The sequence below is a fragment of the Octopus bimaculoides genome, chromosome 1, assembly GCF_046866305.1.
Source record: "Octopus bimaculoides isolate indiv1 chromosome 1, ASM4686630v1, whole genome shotgun sequence".
NCBI classification, from domain to species: domain Eukaryota; kingdom Metazoa; phylum Mollusca; class Cephalopoda; order Octopoda; family Octopodidae; genus Octopus; species Octopus bimaculoides.
The window spans coordinates 202,525,837-202,542,462 of NC_142928.1; the positions used below are offsets into that span (position 1 = coordinate 202,525,837).

The 16,626-nt window shown below is 43.1% G+C and overlaps 1 protein-coding gene and 2 pseudogenes across 2 annotated transcripts in view; 2 read left to right on the plus strand and 1 right to left on the minus strand.

Annotated features, from left to right (window-relative positions):
• Positions 1-3,460: 3,460 nt before the first annotated feature.
• The window catches only part of LOC149137958 (protein mono-ADP-ribosyltransferase PARP14-like), a 405,174-nt gene continuing 392,008 nt past the window's right edge, over positions 3,461-16,626 (minus strand). For both annotated transcript variants that reach the window (XM_089340089.1, XM_089340037.1), the window contains one exon: positions 3,461-5,781. In XM_089340089.1, the coding sequence (XP_089196215.1) occupies positions 5,510-5,781 (272 nt within the window). In that variant the 3' untranslated portion in view covers positions 3,461-5,509. The remainder of the gene's footprint in view (positions 5,782-16,626) is intronic.
• LOC149137959 (small subunit ribosomal RNA) lies at positions 11,335-13,241 on the plus strand (annotated as a pseudogene).
• Positions 13,712-13,870, plus strand: LOC149137960 (5.8S ribosomal RNA; annotated as a pseudogene).

A 16,626-nucleotide genomic window follows, 5' to 3' on the forward strand; every position in this document is an offset into this window, starting at 1 on the left:
ACTACACCAGGCACATGCATCACAACCATATGTGTGTGACATGGTGATCTCATATCAAGATAAACAGCGCATAACCTCGCAGGTGGGGCCCAGTTAGAATTTTCTTCAGGTTGAGTATCCCATCCCGCTCAAAAGGTCCTTGAATAAGGTTTGCTTAAGGATGTTGAGCAAAACACCCATGTTTCCAAAGGTGAATTATCCAAACCTCAAAGAATTTCTCTCAACACATGGCTATGATGCTCCCCCTCTACTTCTGCTCGTGATCAGAGATGCACATATTGTCAGCCACCAAGGGACATGCTCAACTGGTTACGGTCAAACAACTGACAAACAAATCTGTGGTACTGAGCAGAATATTAGCTGTAACCCCCATCTTTTTATACGAAGACAAAACAATGTACATGATAACACTTCCAATCAGTTAAGATCAAAAGCCATGAGAGCCACTGCCATGAGAGCATTTATTATTATTATTATTGTTCAGATCACTGCTTGGAATCGAACTCAGAATCTTGGTGTTAGTAGCCCGCCCTCTTAACCACTACACCATATGCCCGTGGGCAAACGTTATGTTAACAACAAACATGATGAGGACAAATATCTGTTGAATGCAAATAATGCAGAAACAGTGATGTTGACAGGCTCTACCTAAGAAAAATGAATGTGGTAGAGGCCTGAGATCAGTGCAGATGGCCTTTGAGTGAAGACCACTACATCACATCACACTTGAAGGCTATGTGTTTGCAATCCAGGAACAGAAGTTTGCCACAAAGTACCTGGTGAACAAGAGAGGCTGTGATGCTCTTGTAATCCCAAGGTGCAACCGCATGTGTAGGCTATGTCATGTTTCTGTGGAAGACATTACGCATGTGATTAGCAGCTGTCCTAAAATGTCGTCACAGGACTACCTCCCTGTGCAGCACGATGTTGTTGCTAAAACAATTTACAATGCCATCCGCAAAAAAGACTGTCCTGAAATAAACTTAGAAAATCCCTCTATTATAGAATATATTCACAAACACCAACTAAAGGAATACTGGTGGAATATTCCCATCAAAACTCCTGTCAAATATAAACATAACAGACCGAATATTGTTGTTTGTGACAGAGGGGCAAAGGTATGTACCATCATAGAAGTCAGCTGCCCTGCAGATATAAATATCTCTTTGAAAATCAAACAAAAAGAGGATAAACCTCCAGCTTCTATATCCAGACTATAAATTCATATTCATACCAATAATACTTCCCAAAGATGGAACCCTGTATCTTTGTTGGAAACCAGCTCCCACCTCAGTGGAAGATTTATAATGATTAACGAATTGAAGAGACATACAAACATATGTCAGTAGAAAGCTCCGAGAGGATAGTAACACTGATCACCAGAGCAATCTATCATGGACCAATAGCTAGATTACTAACTCCCCCTTTTAAGGGTATGCATTTGCAATCCAGGAACAGGAAATATCAACCAAGTACCTGATGCACAAAAGGGATAAAGATGCAGGAAAAGCCAAGTGATGCAGATTTTGTGGAGTTCACACTGAAGATATCACACACATCATAAGAAGTTGTCTGAAAATGTCATCATGGTATTATGTACCAATGAGACAAAGGTATGTATCTTTGAAAATCAATGAGACATGATGTTGTAGCTAGGACACTATAATGAAATCCATCAGTTTAAGAAGTAAGAGCCAACAGTATGGAAGAAGCCATACCCACTCATAATAAAAAGGAGTACTGGTGGAATGTACCAGTGAAGCCCTCAATAAAATGTAAGCACGACAGAATTGATATAATTATGTGAAAGACTCTGACTTGTTAAACAGGACAGCATGGCCACTCTTGACTTCTTCGACTATATCATTATTTATTTGATGATTGAGGTCTGTGAGTGGGTCCCTGGCATTACCTGAAGTATGTGGATGATACCATCCTATCCAGCAACTCAGTTGACCAGCTTGGGGACACACTGACCATTTACAGAGATGAACAGCAAGGCTTGGCCTTCAGGTGAGTTGAATGAAGATGAAGCTAATGCATGTCAAAGATGGCCTGGACCCTCCCCTACTCTACACTGGGCCTGACGTCATGGAGTTTGTCAGCTCCTTCATATACCTGGGTTTCTACAGTCACCAACAATGGAGATCTGACCCTGGAGATCAACTGCAGACGTGGTTTTGCCACTGGGGTCATGTACTCCCTATGGAAGCTCCTCTTGTGCTACTGCTCTATTTCCCAGAAGACAAAGCTCCACATCTACAATGCATCTGTCCTCTCCATTTTCCTCTATGGAGCAGAAATGAGGCCCCTCTTGAAGACTCTGGCAAATAGGATTGATGGCTTTGGAAGCAGAGCCCTGAGAACCAATGAGAACACCAGATGTTACCTTCATGTTTCCAACAAAGACTTGTGTGCATGAATAACCTTCTATTGCATGCACTGTACAGGCATGTCCTCCATCGCCTGCTAGATCATCCTGTCAAAGTTTTACTCTCATTCAATGCAACAGCTGCAGGCTGGAAGATGTAGAGTAGGGCTGGCACAGGACCACCAGCAATGGGGGTGGGGAGTACTGATGAATCTGGTTGGCTCTACGCATGATGATGTTCCTGAGGTCACTAATGTGGGATGACCTCAGTCCCATCAAACAAGATCATGAAGGGCAAGCAATTTTTGCAACATGGAAGTTAGGCTATTCTGTAAAAAAATACTTTGAAAATTACCCTACATTTTCCATGATACTAGTTGACAAATTCCAAGAAAGATGGTGAAAGTAATGACAATAGTGTTCTGCATCCCAATAATACCCAGCATTAAACCACTAAGAGGGTGGCTGTTGTCTGGTAATTTTACTTAAAAATGGTAAGCACGAATACTCCACTGGTTTTTCGCCAATTTTGTCTGATAACAAACATTTAATGTGTATCAGATAGGCTCTGTCTGATCATGTGAATGAGGCTTTGGTAAGAAGGAAAAAAATTTTTCTTCTTAAAATCACATTTCCAAAATCAGAGGGCAATGTCTACCATGCCATAAATAAGTTTACGTTTTTTTTAAAATACAATATAAAATATTAAGTTTTAACTGGATTTGAACTTGCGACCTTTATTTTAACATAACATGATGACACAGTGCAAATAATTCACAAAATATTATATTCAATAGTTTTAGTGTTACAAAGTTGACCCTCTTTGCTCATGAATGACCATGGGATTGCACTTAGAAAGTTCTCCTCCCAGGCACAAATCTGAGCAACATTGTTTATGAAAGACCAGCAGACACCCAGGCATACAAGCGTCCCCTTTCCATGTCACTGTAACGACCGTGCGACCAGGAGATGGTGACGAAGGCATGGCTCCTTTAGCGCATCGCACGGTCGGCACAAATATAAAAACAAAAGATGGAATGAGGTTAAAATAAGTTAAGTGCCAACAAGAAAAGAGAGAGACTCAACCGGTAAAAATGTATAAAAGTAAGGTTTTATTGGTTGTCAACAAGAATGTTTGTGTGTGTGTGTGAGTGCGACATAATAAAACAATATAAGACAGGCCGTCGTGTAAACAAAGAGTGTGTATACAAATATGTGTATGTGAATGCAAGAGATACAGAGCATAGAAAACAGTCTATAAATAGGGATGTTAAAAGTCCAGACACAAGGATTAGAAATACCAGTTTGTAGCTAAGGTACACAGTAGATTGAAGTGCTGTACCAAGAGGTTGTAGTGTTGAAGGCAGAGCTGAAGTAAGACACATGTTGCGTAAGAAGTTGAGGCTTTAATGCTGTTGCCAGTTACTTGGTACAGGAGTTCTCGCAGGTTGAATTCTGTTAACCTTGGTGAAGATATTTCACAAACAGTATTGAGTGAACCTGTGCAGGCGCTGTTGGTGGTGTGTGTGTAGAGACGTCGGTGTAGACGCTAAGAAGCTGGAAGTGGCGATGAAGATGGAGTTTGCAGTAAGGTGTTGTACAAAGTGTTGGATCTCCATGAAGCTGTGTCGTGTCGTCGCTGGAACTGGCTGGTGCTCTGTGGCCAGCAGCTAGACCTCAGAAGGTCTAAAGCCGACTGACAACTTTAGCGCAGACAAGCTAGGTATTTATGAGAAATAATCGGCTCAAACAGGGGTTCAGAAAACTGTCAAACGCGACCTTATCTGAAGGTGGCGATTGGTTGGGTTGCAACCTGGCGCGAGATAGAATAAGAAAGAAAAATACCCCAATACCAACCAATCAGAGTGGTGGACATGAGGTCCAAAGAAGCAGCCGAAGGCTAACTGTTATCTGCTACGTCCACATTCATGTATATATAATAGATAGAGAGAGAGAGAGGGCAGCTTCGTTACACCATTAATGTTATCCAAGAGAAAGGCAAAGGTTGACACCAGTGGCATTGCAAATCATTTCTACTGTTGAGTGAACTGGAGCAACATGAAATAAAATGTCTTGCTGAAGAACACAACACACAGCTTGGTCCAGGAATTGAACTCACTACCTCATGATTGGGCGCCCAATGTTCTAACCACTGAGCTATTACAAATTTGAATAGTTTTAGTGTTTAAAATCTGAATATGAGGCGTAGTCAAAAAGTATCCGATCTTTGGCCAAAAACAAGTAATATTAAAAGATTCATCATTTTGATTTCGTCCCCTTCAAAGTATTTGCCTTGGGAGTCTATACACTTCAGCTAGTGTTCCTATTTCTGCTGAAAACATTTATGGAAACCACTTTTGAGGATTCTGTAGAGCTGTGACATCAAATTTTGCTTAATATCTTCTGTTGACTCAAATCTTCCCTCTTTGAATGTTATTTTGAGCTTTGGGAACAGCTAAAAGTCACACAGAGCCAAGTCTGAGGAGTAGGAAGCCTGATGAACAAGTGATGTGTTTTGCTTGATGCTTGGACGATGTAGGTAGAAGGAGCACGTGCATTGTCATGTTGGAGTTGTCAGTTCTTTGCTGCCCACAGGGTGGGTTGTTTTTGTCACACAGCTTCATGAAGGCGATGAAGAATACCCAGGTATTGTTAATTGTCTGACCTTGTGGTGCATATTCATGGCTCACTGTCCACTGAGGTGTGACCATCTTTGAACTAATTATACCATTCCTTCATTTGTGTTTTTCCCATAGCATCATCTCCAAAGGCCTTCTGAATCTTCTCAATAGTCTGGGCTTGCATATCACCAAGTTTTTTGGCAGAATTTGATACAGTAACTTTGCTCAATGAGCTGAGTCATCTTCACTGAAAAAGGAAAGTCACACAACACACTCTCCACGTCTGTACTCAATGTATCACTGCAGACATGAAAATTTTTGCGCATGCTCATGAAGGACATGGTTACCTTACCCATGTGGATTTTGCTCACACGATTATTTTGTGCAAAACAAATCAAGGTCAGATACTTTTGATTACATGTAGTCTTAGTATGACAAGCCTGAATAGTTTTAGTGTATGCAAATTTGATAGTTTTAAGTGTTAGAAATCTGAATAGTTTTACTGTTATAAAAGACTTCATTTTAAAATAGAGAATGTAATCAAATAATTAGGGTATGCTTGAAAGTCATGATAAATAACATAAATACTGGGTCTTTGAATATTATCAACAGCAGAATTGTAAGAATCCTGTAAAACTTTCAAATCGGGACTTCCTTGCATCATTTTCCCCACAAGAACACTGCATTTGTACATTCTCTTTATTCCGTTATGGTCAGGAACAGAATATTTATCATTTGCAGAATAGTGGATGCGTCTGGCAAAATAAACTCCATTACCAAATGCTGTGGCTAAAAATAAAGAAAAAAAGAAAAATATATAAGCAAAGTAGTGCTCAAATGGTGCTATTTACGTGCCACCGGCACGGAAGCCAGATAGCTGCACTGGCAACGATCACGCTCGGACACACACACATATATATATATATACATGCATATGTGTGTATATATATATATATATATATATATATATATATATATATCTATATATATTCTGTTTCAAAAAGCCCAAGAATTAATCCAACATGATGTGCTGCTTGACTGCCCCCCCCCTCTCTCTCTCTCTCTATATATGCCTTCCTCACGCCATGCCTCTCTCTCTATTCCACTCTCTCTAAATCAGTCTCTCTCTCTCTCTCTCTACTTCCATCTATTCCTGGCCCCCCTCTCTCTCTATATATATACCTCTCTCTCTATATATACCTCTCTCTCTATATATGCCTTCCTCACGCCATGCCTCTCTCTCTATTCCACTCTCTCTAAATCAGTCTCTCTCTCTCTCTCTCTACTTCCATCTATTCCTGGCCCCCCTCTCTCTCTATATATATACCTCTCTCTCTATATATACCTCTCTCTCTATATATGCCTTCCTCACGCCATGCCTCTCTCTCTATTCCACTCTCTCTAAATCAGTCTCTCTCTCTCTCTCTCTACTTCCATCTATTCCTGGCCCCCCTCTCTCTCTATATATATACCTCTCTCTATATATATACCTCTCTCTCTATATATGCCTTCCTCACGCCATGCCTCTCTCTCTATTCCACTCTCTCTAAATCAGTCTCTCTCTCTCTCTCTCTACTTCCATCTATTCCTGGCCCCCCTCTCTCTCTATATATATACCTCTCTCTATATATATACCTCTCTCTCTATATATGCCTTCCTCACGCCATGCCTCTCTCTCTATTCCACTCTCTCTAAATCAGTCTCTCTCTCTCTCTCTCTACTTCCATCTATTCCTGGCCCCCCTCTCTCTCTATATATATACCTCTCTCTATATATATACCTCTCTCTCTATATATGCCTTCCTCACGCCATGCCTCTCTCTCTATTCCACTCTCTCTAAATCAGTCTCTCTCTCTCTCTCTCTACTTCCATCTATTCCTGGCCCCCCTCTCTCTCTATATATATACCTCTCTCTAACCCACTCTCTCTAAATCAGTCTCTCTCTCTCTACTCCCCTCTATCATAGTTTCCTTCAGGATTCAGGATCCAGGTATATAAATAAGAAGTCCCTTCTAAATTGTCTCACAATCTATTTCTACTGACATAACTATGACGAGGTTTTTCCAAGATATGTTACAGCTAAGATAGATTTTATTTTTTTTTCTTCTCCCTCAACATTTTCTCAAACTTTTTTGCGTTCCCCCACCCCCGTCTGTTCTCCATTATCTATCTGTTTCTCTCCATGAAATTCAATTGAACTCAGTTTTTGTCTTAAATTCATACTTATTCATTTTCCTTACTTTATTCAAAATCTTATCGCTCCTTCCTTTAAAATTACGATCTAAGCTTAGCCATCTTTCCTTTGTACAATTTCGTCCTAAATTCATGCTATCTATTTATCCTATTTACTTAAGTTTTATCGCTCCTTTAAAATTACGATTTAAGCGTTGTTGTCTCTCAAATATTTAGACCCTATGATTAAGAATTCTCTCTCCTGGCTGGTGTGGCTGGTGGTACACCCGCCCTCCCACCCCCTCCACCGGAAGTTCATTCCTCTGTCATTCTCGGCTGTCTCCCAGAACCCATCTAGTGGCCTCACACCATCCCCTCCCCTACCTTTGGGTAGCGCATAAAGTTTGTGTAATGTTTGCAGGTTGTAGGTACTGTTTTGCTTATGAATTCTTCCAATTGCAAGCTTTCTTTTCAGGTACACGACACTGCTTTTCCCCTTCCCAGGCCACAGGCCCACACCCCCAGCACCCACACTGTTAGGATAGGCATTCTCAACGTCGGCACGGTGTAAGGTAGCTCTGGTGAAATTGTTGAGATGCTTGAACGGTGACGCGTAGATCTGCGCTGCATCCAGGAAGTAAGGTGGAGAGGAGGTTCTGCGAGGTTCCTCACAGGCAAAGAACACAGGTACAAGATTTTCTGGGCAGGGAACACTGACGGGGTCGGGGGCGTAGGAATACTTATAGCAGAGAAATGGGTTGATAAGGTAATCGAGGTAGTTAGAGTATGTGACAGAGTACTTAAGATTAGACTAGTGCTTCATCATAGATTAGCTACTGTCATCTCAGCCTATGCCCCTCAACCGGGGCTCCCGGATGGGCAGAAAGACCAATTCTATGACACCCTCTTGCAAACTACCTCGTCGATGAGTGACAGGGATCTTCTCTTCGTGGCTGGAGACTTCAATGGTCATGTTGGACAACATGCAGGGGGATTCCATGGCATACATGGAGGCTATGGCTTCGGTTCCCGCAACGAGGAGGGAACCAGACTGCTGGAGTTCTGTGATGCAACCGATCTTATGGTTCGCATGGATGATGGTACGATTACACTAAATGAGGCTGCAAAGAAAAAGGTCTGGAGATGCCACTACGATAGATTGCATAATAAAGAGAATGAATGGGAGAAAGAGAGTCTGCCGTGTGTCGACCCAATAGAGGGTCCAGCTATCCGAGTTGATAGTACCAGGGTAGATAAAGCAATTAAGAGTATGAAGACAGGGAAGGCCCTCAGCCCATCAGGAATCACTGCAGAGATGCTCAAAATATCTGGCAGTGTCGGCTATAGCCTAGTCACCCGTATTACGAACCAGGTGATACACGAAGGAGTCATACCCAATGCCTGGTGTAGCAGCACCATAGTCAACCGCTACAAAGGTAAAGGTGACGCTTTAGATACAAATAATTACAGAGGTATCAAGCTGTTAGATCAGGTTATGAAAGTTACAGAGAGGGTCATAGCCCAACTAATTAGGGAGCGAATCAATTTAGATGAGATGCAGTTTGGGTTTGTGCCAGGTAAAAGCACTACTGATGCCTTATTTCTAGTGAGACAGTTGCAGGAGAAATACCTAGCTAAGGATAAACCTCTGTACCTGGCTTTCGTTGACATGGAGAAAGCCTTTGACAGGGTCCCCCGATCCCTTATCTGGTGGTCAATGAAGAAACTTGGGATAGATGAATGGTTAGTGAGAGCTGTGCGAGCCATGTACAGAGATGCTGTCAGTAAGGTGAGGGTTGGAAATGAGTACAGTAATGAATTCCGGGTAGAGGTGGGGGTCCACCAAGGTTCCGACCTCAGCCCCCTCCTATTTATCACAGTCCTCCAGGCGATCACAGAGGAATTCAAGACAGGTTGCCCCTGGGAGCTCCACTATGCTGATGACCTTGCACTAATTGCGGAGTCACTATCAGAACTAGAGGAGAAGTTTCAGGTGTGGAAGCAAGGACTAGAATCGAACGGCCTTAGAGTCAACCTAGCTAAAACCAAAATCCTAATAAGTAGGAAGGTAGATAAAACACAAACCCCTTCAGGTAGATGGCCCTGCTCAGTATGTAGAAAAGGAGTAGGTAGTAACTCTATAAGATGTACCCAGTGTAAGCTATGGACACATAAGAGGTGCAGCAATATCAAAGGCAGGTTAACTAGGAAGTTAGTTTTTGTATGTGGCAGATGTTCAGGTGCAATAAACACTGTAAACAAACAGGAAACAACTTCTGTCTCATTCCAGGGAGAAACACTAGATGTAGTTGATAGCTTCCGCTATCTGGGTGACCAAATTAGTAGTGGGGGAGGGTGCGCTGAAAGTGTAGCTGCTAAAATAAGAATAGCCTGGGCAAAGTTCAGAAAGCTCTTACCTCTGCTGGCGACAAAGAGACTCTCACTCAGAGTAAAAGGTAGACTGTATGACGCATGTGTACGAACAGCCATGCTTCATGGCAGTGAAACATGGGCCGTAATTGTTGAGGACATGCGTAAGTTTGCAAAGAATGAAGCCAGTGTGCTCCACTGGATTTGTAATGTCAGTGTGCATACACGACAGAGTGTAAGTATCTTGAGAGGAAAGTTGAACATTAGAAGCATCAGTTGTGGTGTGCAAGAAAGGCGATTGCGCTGGTATGGATATGTGGTGAGAATGGACGAGGATAGCTGCGTGAAAAAGTGTCACACCCTAACAGTTGAGGGAATCCGTGGGAGAGGTAGTCCCAGGAAGACCTGGGCTGAGGTGGTGAGGCAAGACCTTCGAACATTGGGCCTCACCGTGGCAATGACTTCTGACCGAGACCTTTGGAAATATGCTGTGCGTGAGAAAACCCAGCAAGCCAAGTGAGACCTAAATCCAAGGCCTCTGCCAGGGGTGTAGCCAGCCCACTTATGCGTACCTTTCCTGCATTGGACACTAAACTCCGTTTGCGAAGACTTGGTGAGGCAAGTGAAACTGAACTAAATTCGACGACTGGCACCCATGCCAACGTCGTCTCCTTCATTGGACATGAAACTCATCTTGCGAAGACTTATTGGGGCAAACGAAAGCGAAATCGGGATAGCACCTGTGCCCAGCGTCGCCTTTCTGGCACTTGTGCCCGTGACATGTGTAAGGATTTTCGAGCGAGATCGTCGCCAGTGCCCCTGGACTGGCTCTTGTGCGGGTGGCACATAAAATACACCATTTTGAGCGTGGCCGTTGCCAGTACCGCCTGACTGGCCTTCTTTCGGGTTGACACGTAAAAGCACCCACTACACTCTCTCTCTGAGTGGTTGGCGTTAGGAAGGCATCCAGCTGTAGAAACTGCCAAATCAGATTGGAGCCTGGTGTTGCCATCCGCTTTCACCAGTGCTCAGTCAAATCGTCAAACCCATGCTAGCATGGAAAGCGGACGTTAAATGATGATGATGATGATGATGATATATATATATATATATATATATATATATATATATATATATGCATATGTATATAAATATATATGTGTATATATATATATATATACACACATAAACATACATATATATATATATACATACATACATATATATATATACACACACATGTATATATGTATACATTATATATATAACTAATTTGGAGATGAACCACCATTCCACAACCCAGTCAATGAAGAGCTCGTCCAAAACCCTGCTGTGAGACATATACCATACAAAATACTAATCTAGAATTTTAATAATACATAATATTGAACAGTAAGATTATTACAATCATATAATATATAAAAGCAAATATTTTAAAAATCACAGCGAATACCATACAAAGAAACATTCATCATGAAAAAAATATATTAATTTAAAAATCAAATAAAGTATAAATTGAACAATAACAATTAATACTGTAATATAATGTATAAAAGTAAGTACTAGTACATCGACTACACGCGTTTCATGGCCGAATTAGGACTATATAAAATCATATAAGAAGACCATATCCAAGTTCATTAGAATGGAAAAATGATTTTACTCCCAAAAGCAGTCACTCCTCAGGTCAAATTCATAAAAAAACCTAAAACCTAAAAGTTTAACTTACCCCATGATATAATAAGAAATAAAAAATATATATAAAGAAACAAAACCTGTAATGTAATCCCTAAGTTAAAGACATTAATATTATTATTAAAAGTTATGAGCTTAAAATATTCAAATAGAGTATTATTGTAAACAAGATTAATTCATTATGGAAAAGGTAAATAAATGTAAATACATGTTAATATTGTTTAGAATAAATTAAAAAAACATGACTTATCTGTCAGTGAATTACCATTAACGAGGATCGACCGGAGGACAAGTCTGGTGCCAGCAGCCACAGTAATTCCAGATCTGGTAGTGTATATTAAATCTGTTGCATTTGAAAATCTCGTAGTTGGAATTTGGGTCTCGAAAACGTGCACCAGCACGTTCGGGGCGACGGCGCCTTCGCGCGTCCGCTTTGGTCGTCCGTTTGCACTCTCAGCTCTATTCACCGGTGCGTGCATGGTCGGGCCACAGACTGTGTGCATCGCCACCACATCGGCTACCCTGCCCTGTGTTCAACCGTCTGGTTTCACGCCTGCGCGACATCACTCCAGCATCGTCACGCGGGTCGGTGCAGGTGCCATGAGGCAGGTGTCGTCGGGCATCAACATTCACGTTGCGGTAGTGTGTCTTCCTCCCCGTCGTTTCGGCCCGCACGGTTCCTCCGAGGGTGCTCTTCGCCAAGTGTCCGAGGCGGCCGGTACGTTCACTGTGAAAAAATTAGAGTGCTCAGAGCGAGCCCCGCCGGCTTGCATACGAAAAGCATGGAATGATGGAAAATGGCCTCGTCCGCGCGTCATCCGTCGGTCTCCGTTCACGATGAGGCAATGATCGAAGGGAGCGATCGGGGCCACTCGTATTGCGACGTTAGAGGTGAAATTCTTGGATCGTCGCAAGACGCACTGCAGCGACGGCGTGTGGCAAGCACGTTTTCCTCGATCAAGAGCGAAAGTCGGAGGTTCGAAGACGATCAGATACCGTCGTAGTTCCGACCGTAAACGATGCCGACTGGCGCTCCGCCGGCGTTCGCTTCGATGACCCGGCGGGGAGCCTGCGCGGGAAACCATAGTCGGTTCCGGGGGGAGTATGGTTGCAAAACAGAAACTTAAAGGAATTGACGGAAGGGCACCACCAGGAGTGGAGCCTGCGGCTTAATTTGACTCAACACGGGAAAACTCACCCGGTCCGGACACCGGTAGGATTGACAGATCGATAGCTCTTTCTCGATTCGGTGGGTGGTGGTGCATGGCCGTTCTTTGTTGGAGGGATGAACCGTCTTGTTGATTCCGATAATGAATGAGACTCTGGTGTGCTAACAAGTACGTTGATTAGTGATTTTCCGGTAGTAAGGCAGTGTCAAAGCTGTGATCGGTAGCTCCGAGCGTGGTGTGGGCTCACCGTCTGGCGCTGTGGCCGCGTCCGGCTGCCGCCCGCTCGCGGGGAAGTTGCGGAGCAGCGGCGGCGACCCGGTCAGCTCAGCTCGCGCGAGCCCGGCGGCGGCATGCCGTCGTGCCCGGGCCAGTCGGTTGGCAAACGCAGCGCTTCTTAGAGGGACGGGCGGCCGAAAGCTGCACGAGGCAGAGTGATAACAGGTCTGTGATGCCCTTAGATGTCCGGGACCGCACGCACGCTACACTAGAGGTATCAGCAGGCGCATCTCCCCCGGCCCGAGTGGGTCGGGAAATCTCTGAACAAACTCCCAGGATACGGATCGGGGCTTGGAACCAACGCCATGAACAAGGAATTCTCGGTAGGCGCAGGTCATCAGCCTGCGTCAATCACGTCCCTGCCCTTTGTTAACACCGCCTGGCGCTACTACCGATCAAACAGTCCGATGAGGTCCTCGGATCTGACCGATGAGTCAGCTTATGCATGGCGGTGTTCTGCGCCATCGTGTTCTCTGATGGCCTGGAGAAGACAACTGAACCCGATTGCTTAGAGGAAGTAAAAGTCGTAACAAGGTTTCCGTAAGTGAAACTGCGGAAGGATCATTATTGCTCTGATCATCGCCGCCGGCTCACTCGAGCACGGTGGTGGTATCAAACGCGCGATAAACCTGCGATCCATCCAATTTGTAAGCTGCAGCCGGGCCCCCTTGCCTTCTTCATCGGCCCACTAACAGTGCAGCAGCAGCAGCACGGCCGCCCGCTCCTGTGCCACACTTGCTACCGACCGTGCAATTCTCATCCAGCCGGCGCCCACCAGACAACCAGAGCACTCGGCTGACGGTGCTGCATGATCCTCACTTACTTTCAGTCTTCCTTCCTTCCTCTCCCGTATCCACCGGCGTCTAGAGCCTCCGGCCAACATGGCTGGCTTCAGCAGTCGCACGCTGTTCCACTGCTGCCACCACTGTTGCTTGGTTTCCATTTCAATTTGTTTTTCTTTCCCGCATGCAGTAACTCGCTGCGTCGCTTTTTTTTTTCAGTACGTAGTTGTCAGTAGTAGTAGCAGCAAATACCGAAACCCTGGATGAGGGATCCCTCAGCTCATCGGTCGATGAAGAGCACGGCTATCCGCGTGAAGTGATGCGAATTGCAGGACTCAGTGAACATCGACACCTCAGACGCACATTGCGACCCCGGGATCCCATCGTCCAGGGGCCCCGTCTGGTCGAGAAGCAGTCATGACATGAAAACACCGTCTGCCGTTGACTGTGGCAGGGGGTCGGGAATCGCAGGAAAGGGCGCTTGCCGGGGAAGCAGCGGAATGAACGGGAACTCCTCGTCTTTTGTTCTCGCTCCTTCTACTTCTTCCGGCCCGAAGCAATGCCAGACCGTCATCGTTGCGAAGCACTGCGATGGCCGTGCTGCCCACCCCAAATTGCGCAGCTGACATGTAACAGAGCCTGACAGCAGCAGCAGCAGCAGCACAGCAGAAGAGGAACGGCGAGACCGCACGTGTGTGGACAACGATGAGGAATAAACGAAATGGACAGACGCCTGGTCTGTTCATGCCCGCCGCTTGCTCACTCGTCTCGTATGCATCTTTGCCCATTCCTTCTTTCCTTTCTTATCGCCCACCCACCGCTGCACTCATTGTCGTTGCCTCCCTTTCGTGGCTGCCGTCAGTCGGCGTTCGCTCTGTCAATCTCTTTGCAAGCGTTCGTGCAGGCCGGCTAGCATGCGGCAGCAGCAGTTGCCAGTTCACGAATACTTAAACACACACACGCTGCCCTCGACTCAGACAAGACTACCCGCTGAACTTAAGCATATCGCTAAGCGGAGGAAAAGAAACCAACCGGAATTCCCTAAGTAATGGGCGTGAACTGGCTAGAAGCCCAACATCGAATCTCGTCGACCACACCGGTTGTCGAGAGCTGTAGCACAAGGGTCGTACGCGGTTGATCGTTTTGCCCGGCTAGGTTAGGAGTCCTCTTTGAGTCCTCTTAGAGTGGGGGCCAGGCTCATTCAGAGCTGGCAGCGATCAGCAGTGTTTTTCAGCCTGAGAGTTGGGTTGCTTGGGAACGCAGCCCAAAGCAGGTGGTAAGCTCCATCCAAGGCTAAATACGGGGACGACTCTGATAGCTGCCAAGTACCGTGAAGGAAAATTGAAAAGTCCTGGCGAGCAAGAGGTAATCGAAGGAGGGAGAAGAAGAGAGAGAGAGTGGGATCGAGAGAGAGAGAGTAAAGCAGAGGGTTAGGGTTAGGCCATAACACAAGGGAGATAGACAGAGATATTCTTTAGGGATTTCTGTCGCATAGTTTAAGAGAATGGTAGTAATAGAAGCAGTTAGGGATTAGGCCCAGAACACGAGGGGGATTTCTGTCGTGTATTTTAGAGAGACAGTAAATATTGAATGGCCGTAATATGGATATATATATATATATATATATATATATATATATATATATATATATATATATATATATATATATATATATATATATATATATATATATATATATATATGTATATATATATATATATATATATATATAGTGTATATATCTATACCCTCCTTAACCTTATATATATATATATATATATATATATATATATATATATATATATATAGGTAAATGATAGGATTGCTTCAATATTTCAGGGGTAGTCTGAAGTATCCAAGCAAGTGCGTAAATGACTCATTATATAATCTCCATTTAATTAAAACAATGGCTAACTAGCCCAGTCGAATTGCTTCTTCTTGTGTTTGTTTCTCCATTCTCCACATAACTATATATATATATATATATATAAATTCAATAGATTATAGCAATACGTACGTTTCGTACAAGCTCCATTTATTCATGTAGTGAGAACACCACATGGAATGTACAATGAAAATGTACTCCTCAGCTGCATAATAGAATTTCATTTTAGAAAGTCATTTTGAAGATGTTTGCAAAAACAAGAGTAAGAGAAGAAAACATACCATCTCGACTATGCTGCTGTTCCACAGACTAGTGAACCAAACAAGAATTTAAAATCTAAATGTGGTGTTCTCACTACATGAATAAATGGAGCTTGTACAAAATGTACGTACTGCTATAACCTATTGAATTTTTGTTGCTTAACTTAAAATTTTATTCACCAAATCTCTTGATTTTGTTTTTGGTTTTTACCCTACCAAATTCTGGTGCCTCAAACATTTTAAGTACGACATTTAATCTTTTGATTAAATCTATATTATATATATATATATATATATATATATATATATATATATATATATATATATATGCATATATATATATATATTTATTTATTTATATATATATATAGTTCACAAATGAGATTCAGAGATTCCCCATATAGAAAGAAGACCCTTAGCAGTGCTCAAAAGATTCAAACTTAAACTCCGACGTTTTCCCAGGGGAACATTCCACAAGGTAAAGAAGGGCTTTAAGAAGGATCAAGTTGAGTGGGTATAGAGGCCAAACAAATTAGACACATTAAATATATCAAATATAACAGTTTGGGTATGAAATACAAAATATGTGAATATGTGTACATGCAAAATGAGAGAAACCAAAAGGGGATACAATTAAACCTTGGGTTTAATTGTATTTCTTTCAACACACGTATCCACATCAAGAATCTTGCACACGAAATACACATACGAAACAAAAGGGGATGTTTATATTAATAGATGGAAGTTACAAAGAGTACAATCAATAGGAAATAAAGTTGTTTGTTATCTGTAGTAAGGGTTCCATGTAAAGATCCCCTAAATGGGATTCAGATATTCTTTGTAGATGTGGCCAAGAATTGCTTATCTATGTGTGTTATCTATATGTAGCGCTCAACCAAGTAAAAGTTTGATCTCTTGTAAAGACATTGAAGTCTTAGTTTGAATCTTTTGAGTAGCACCAAGTGTCTTTTATATGGAGAATCTCTGGATCTCATCTGTGGACTATATCTGTTATCCTCTTCTAA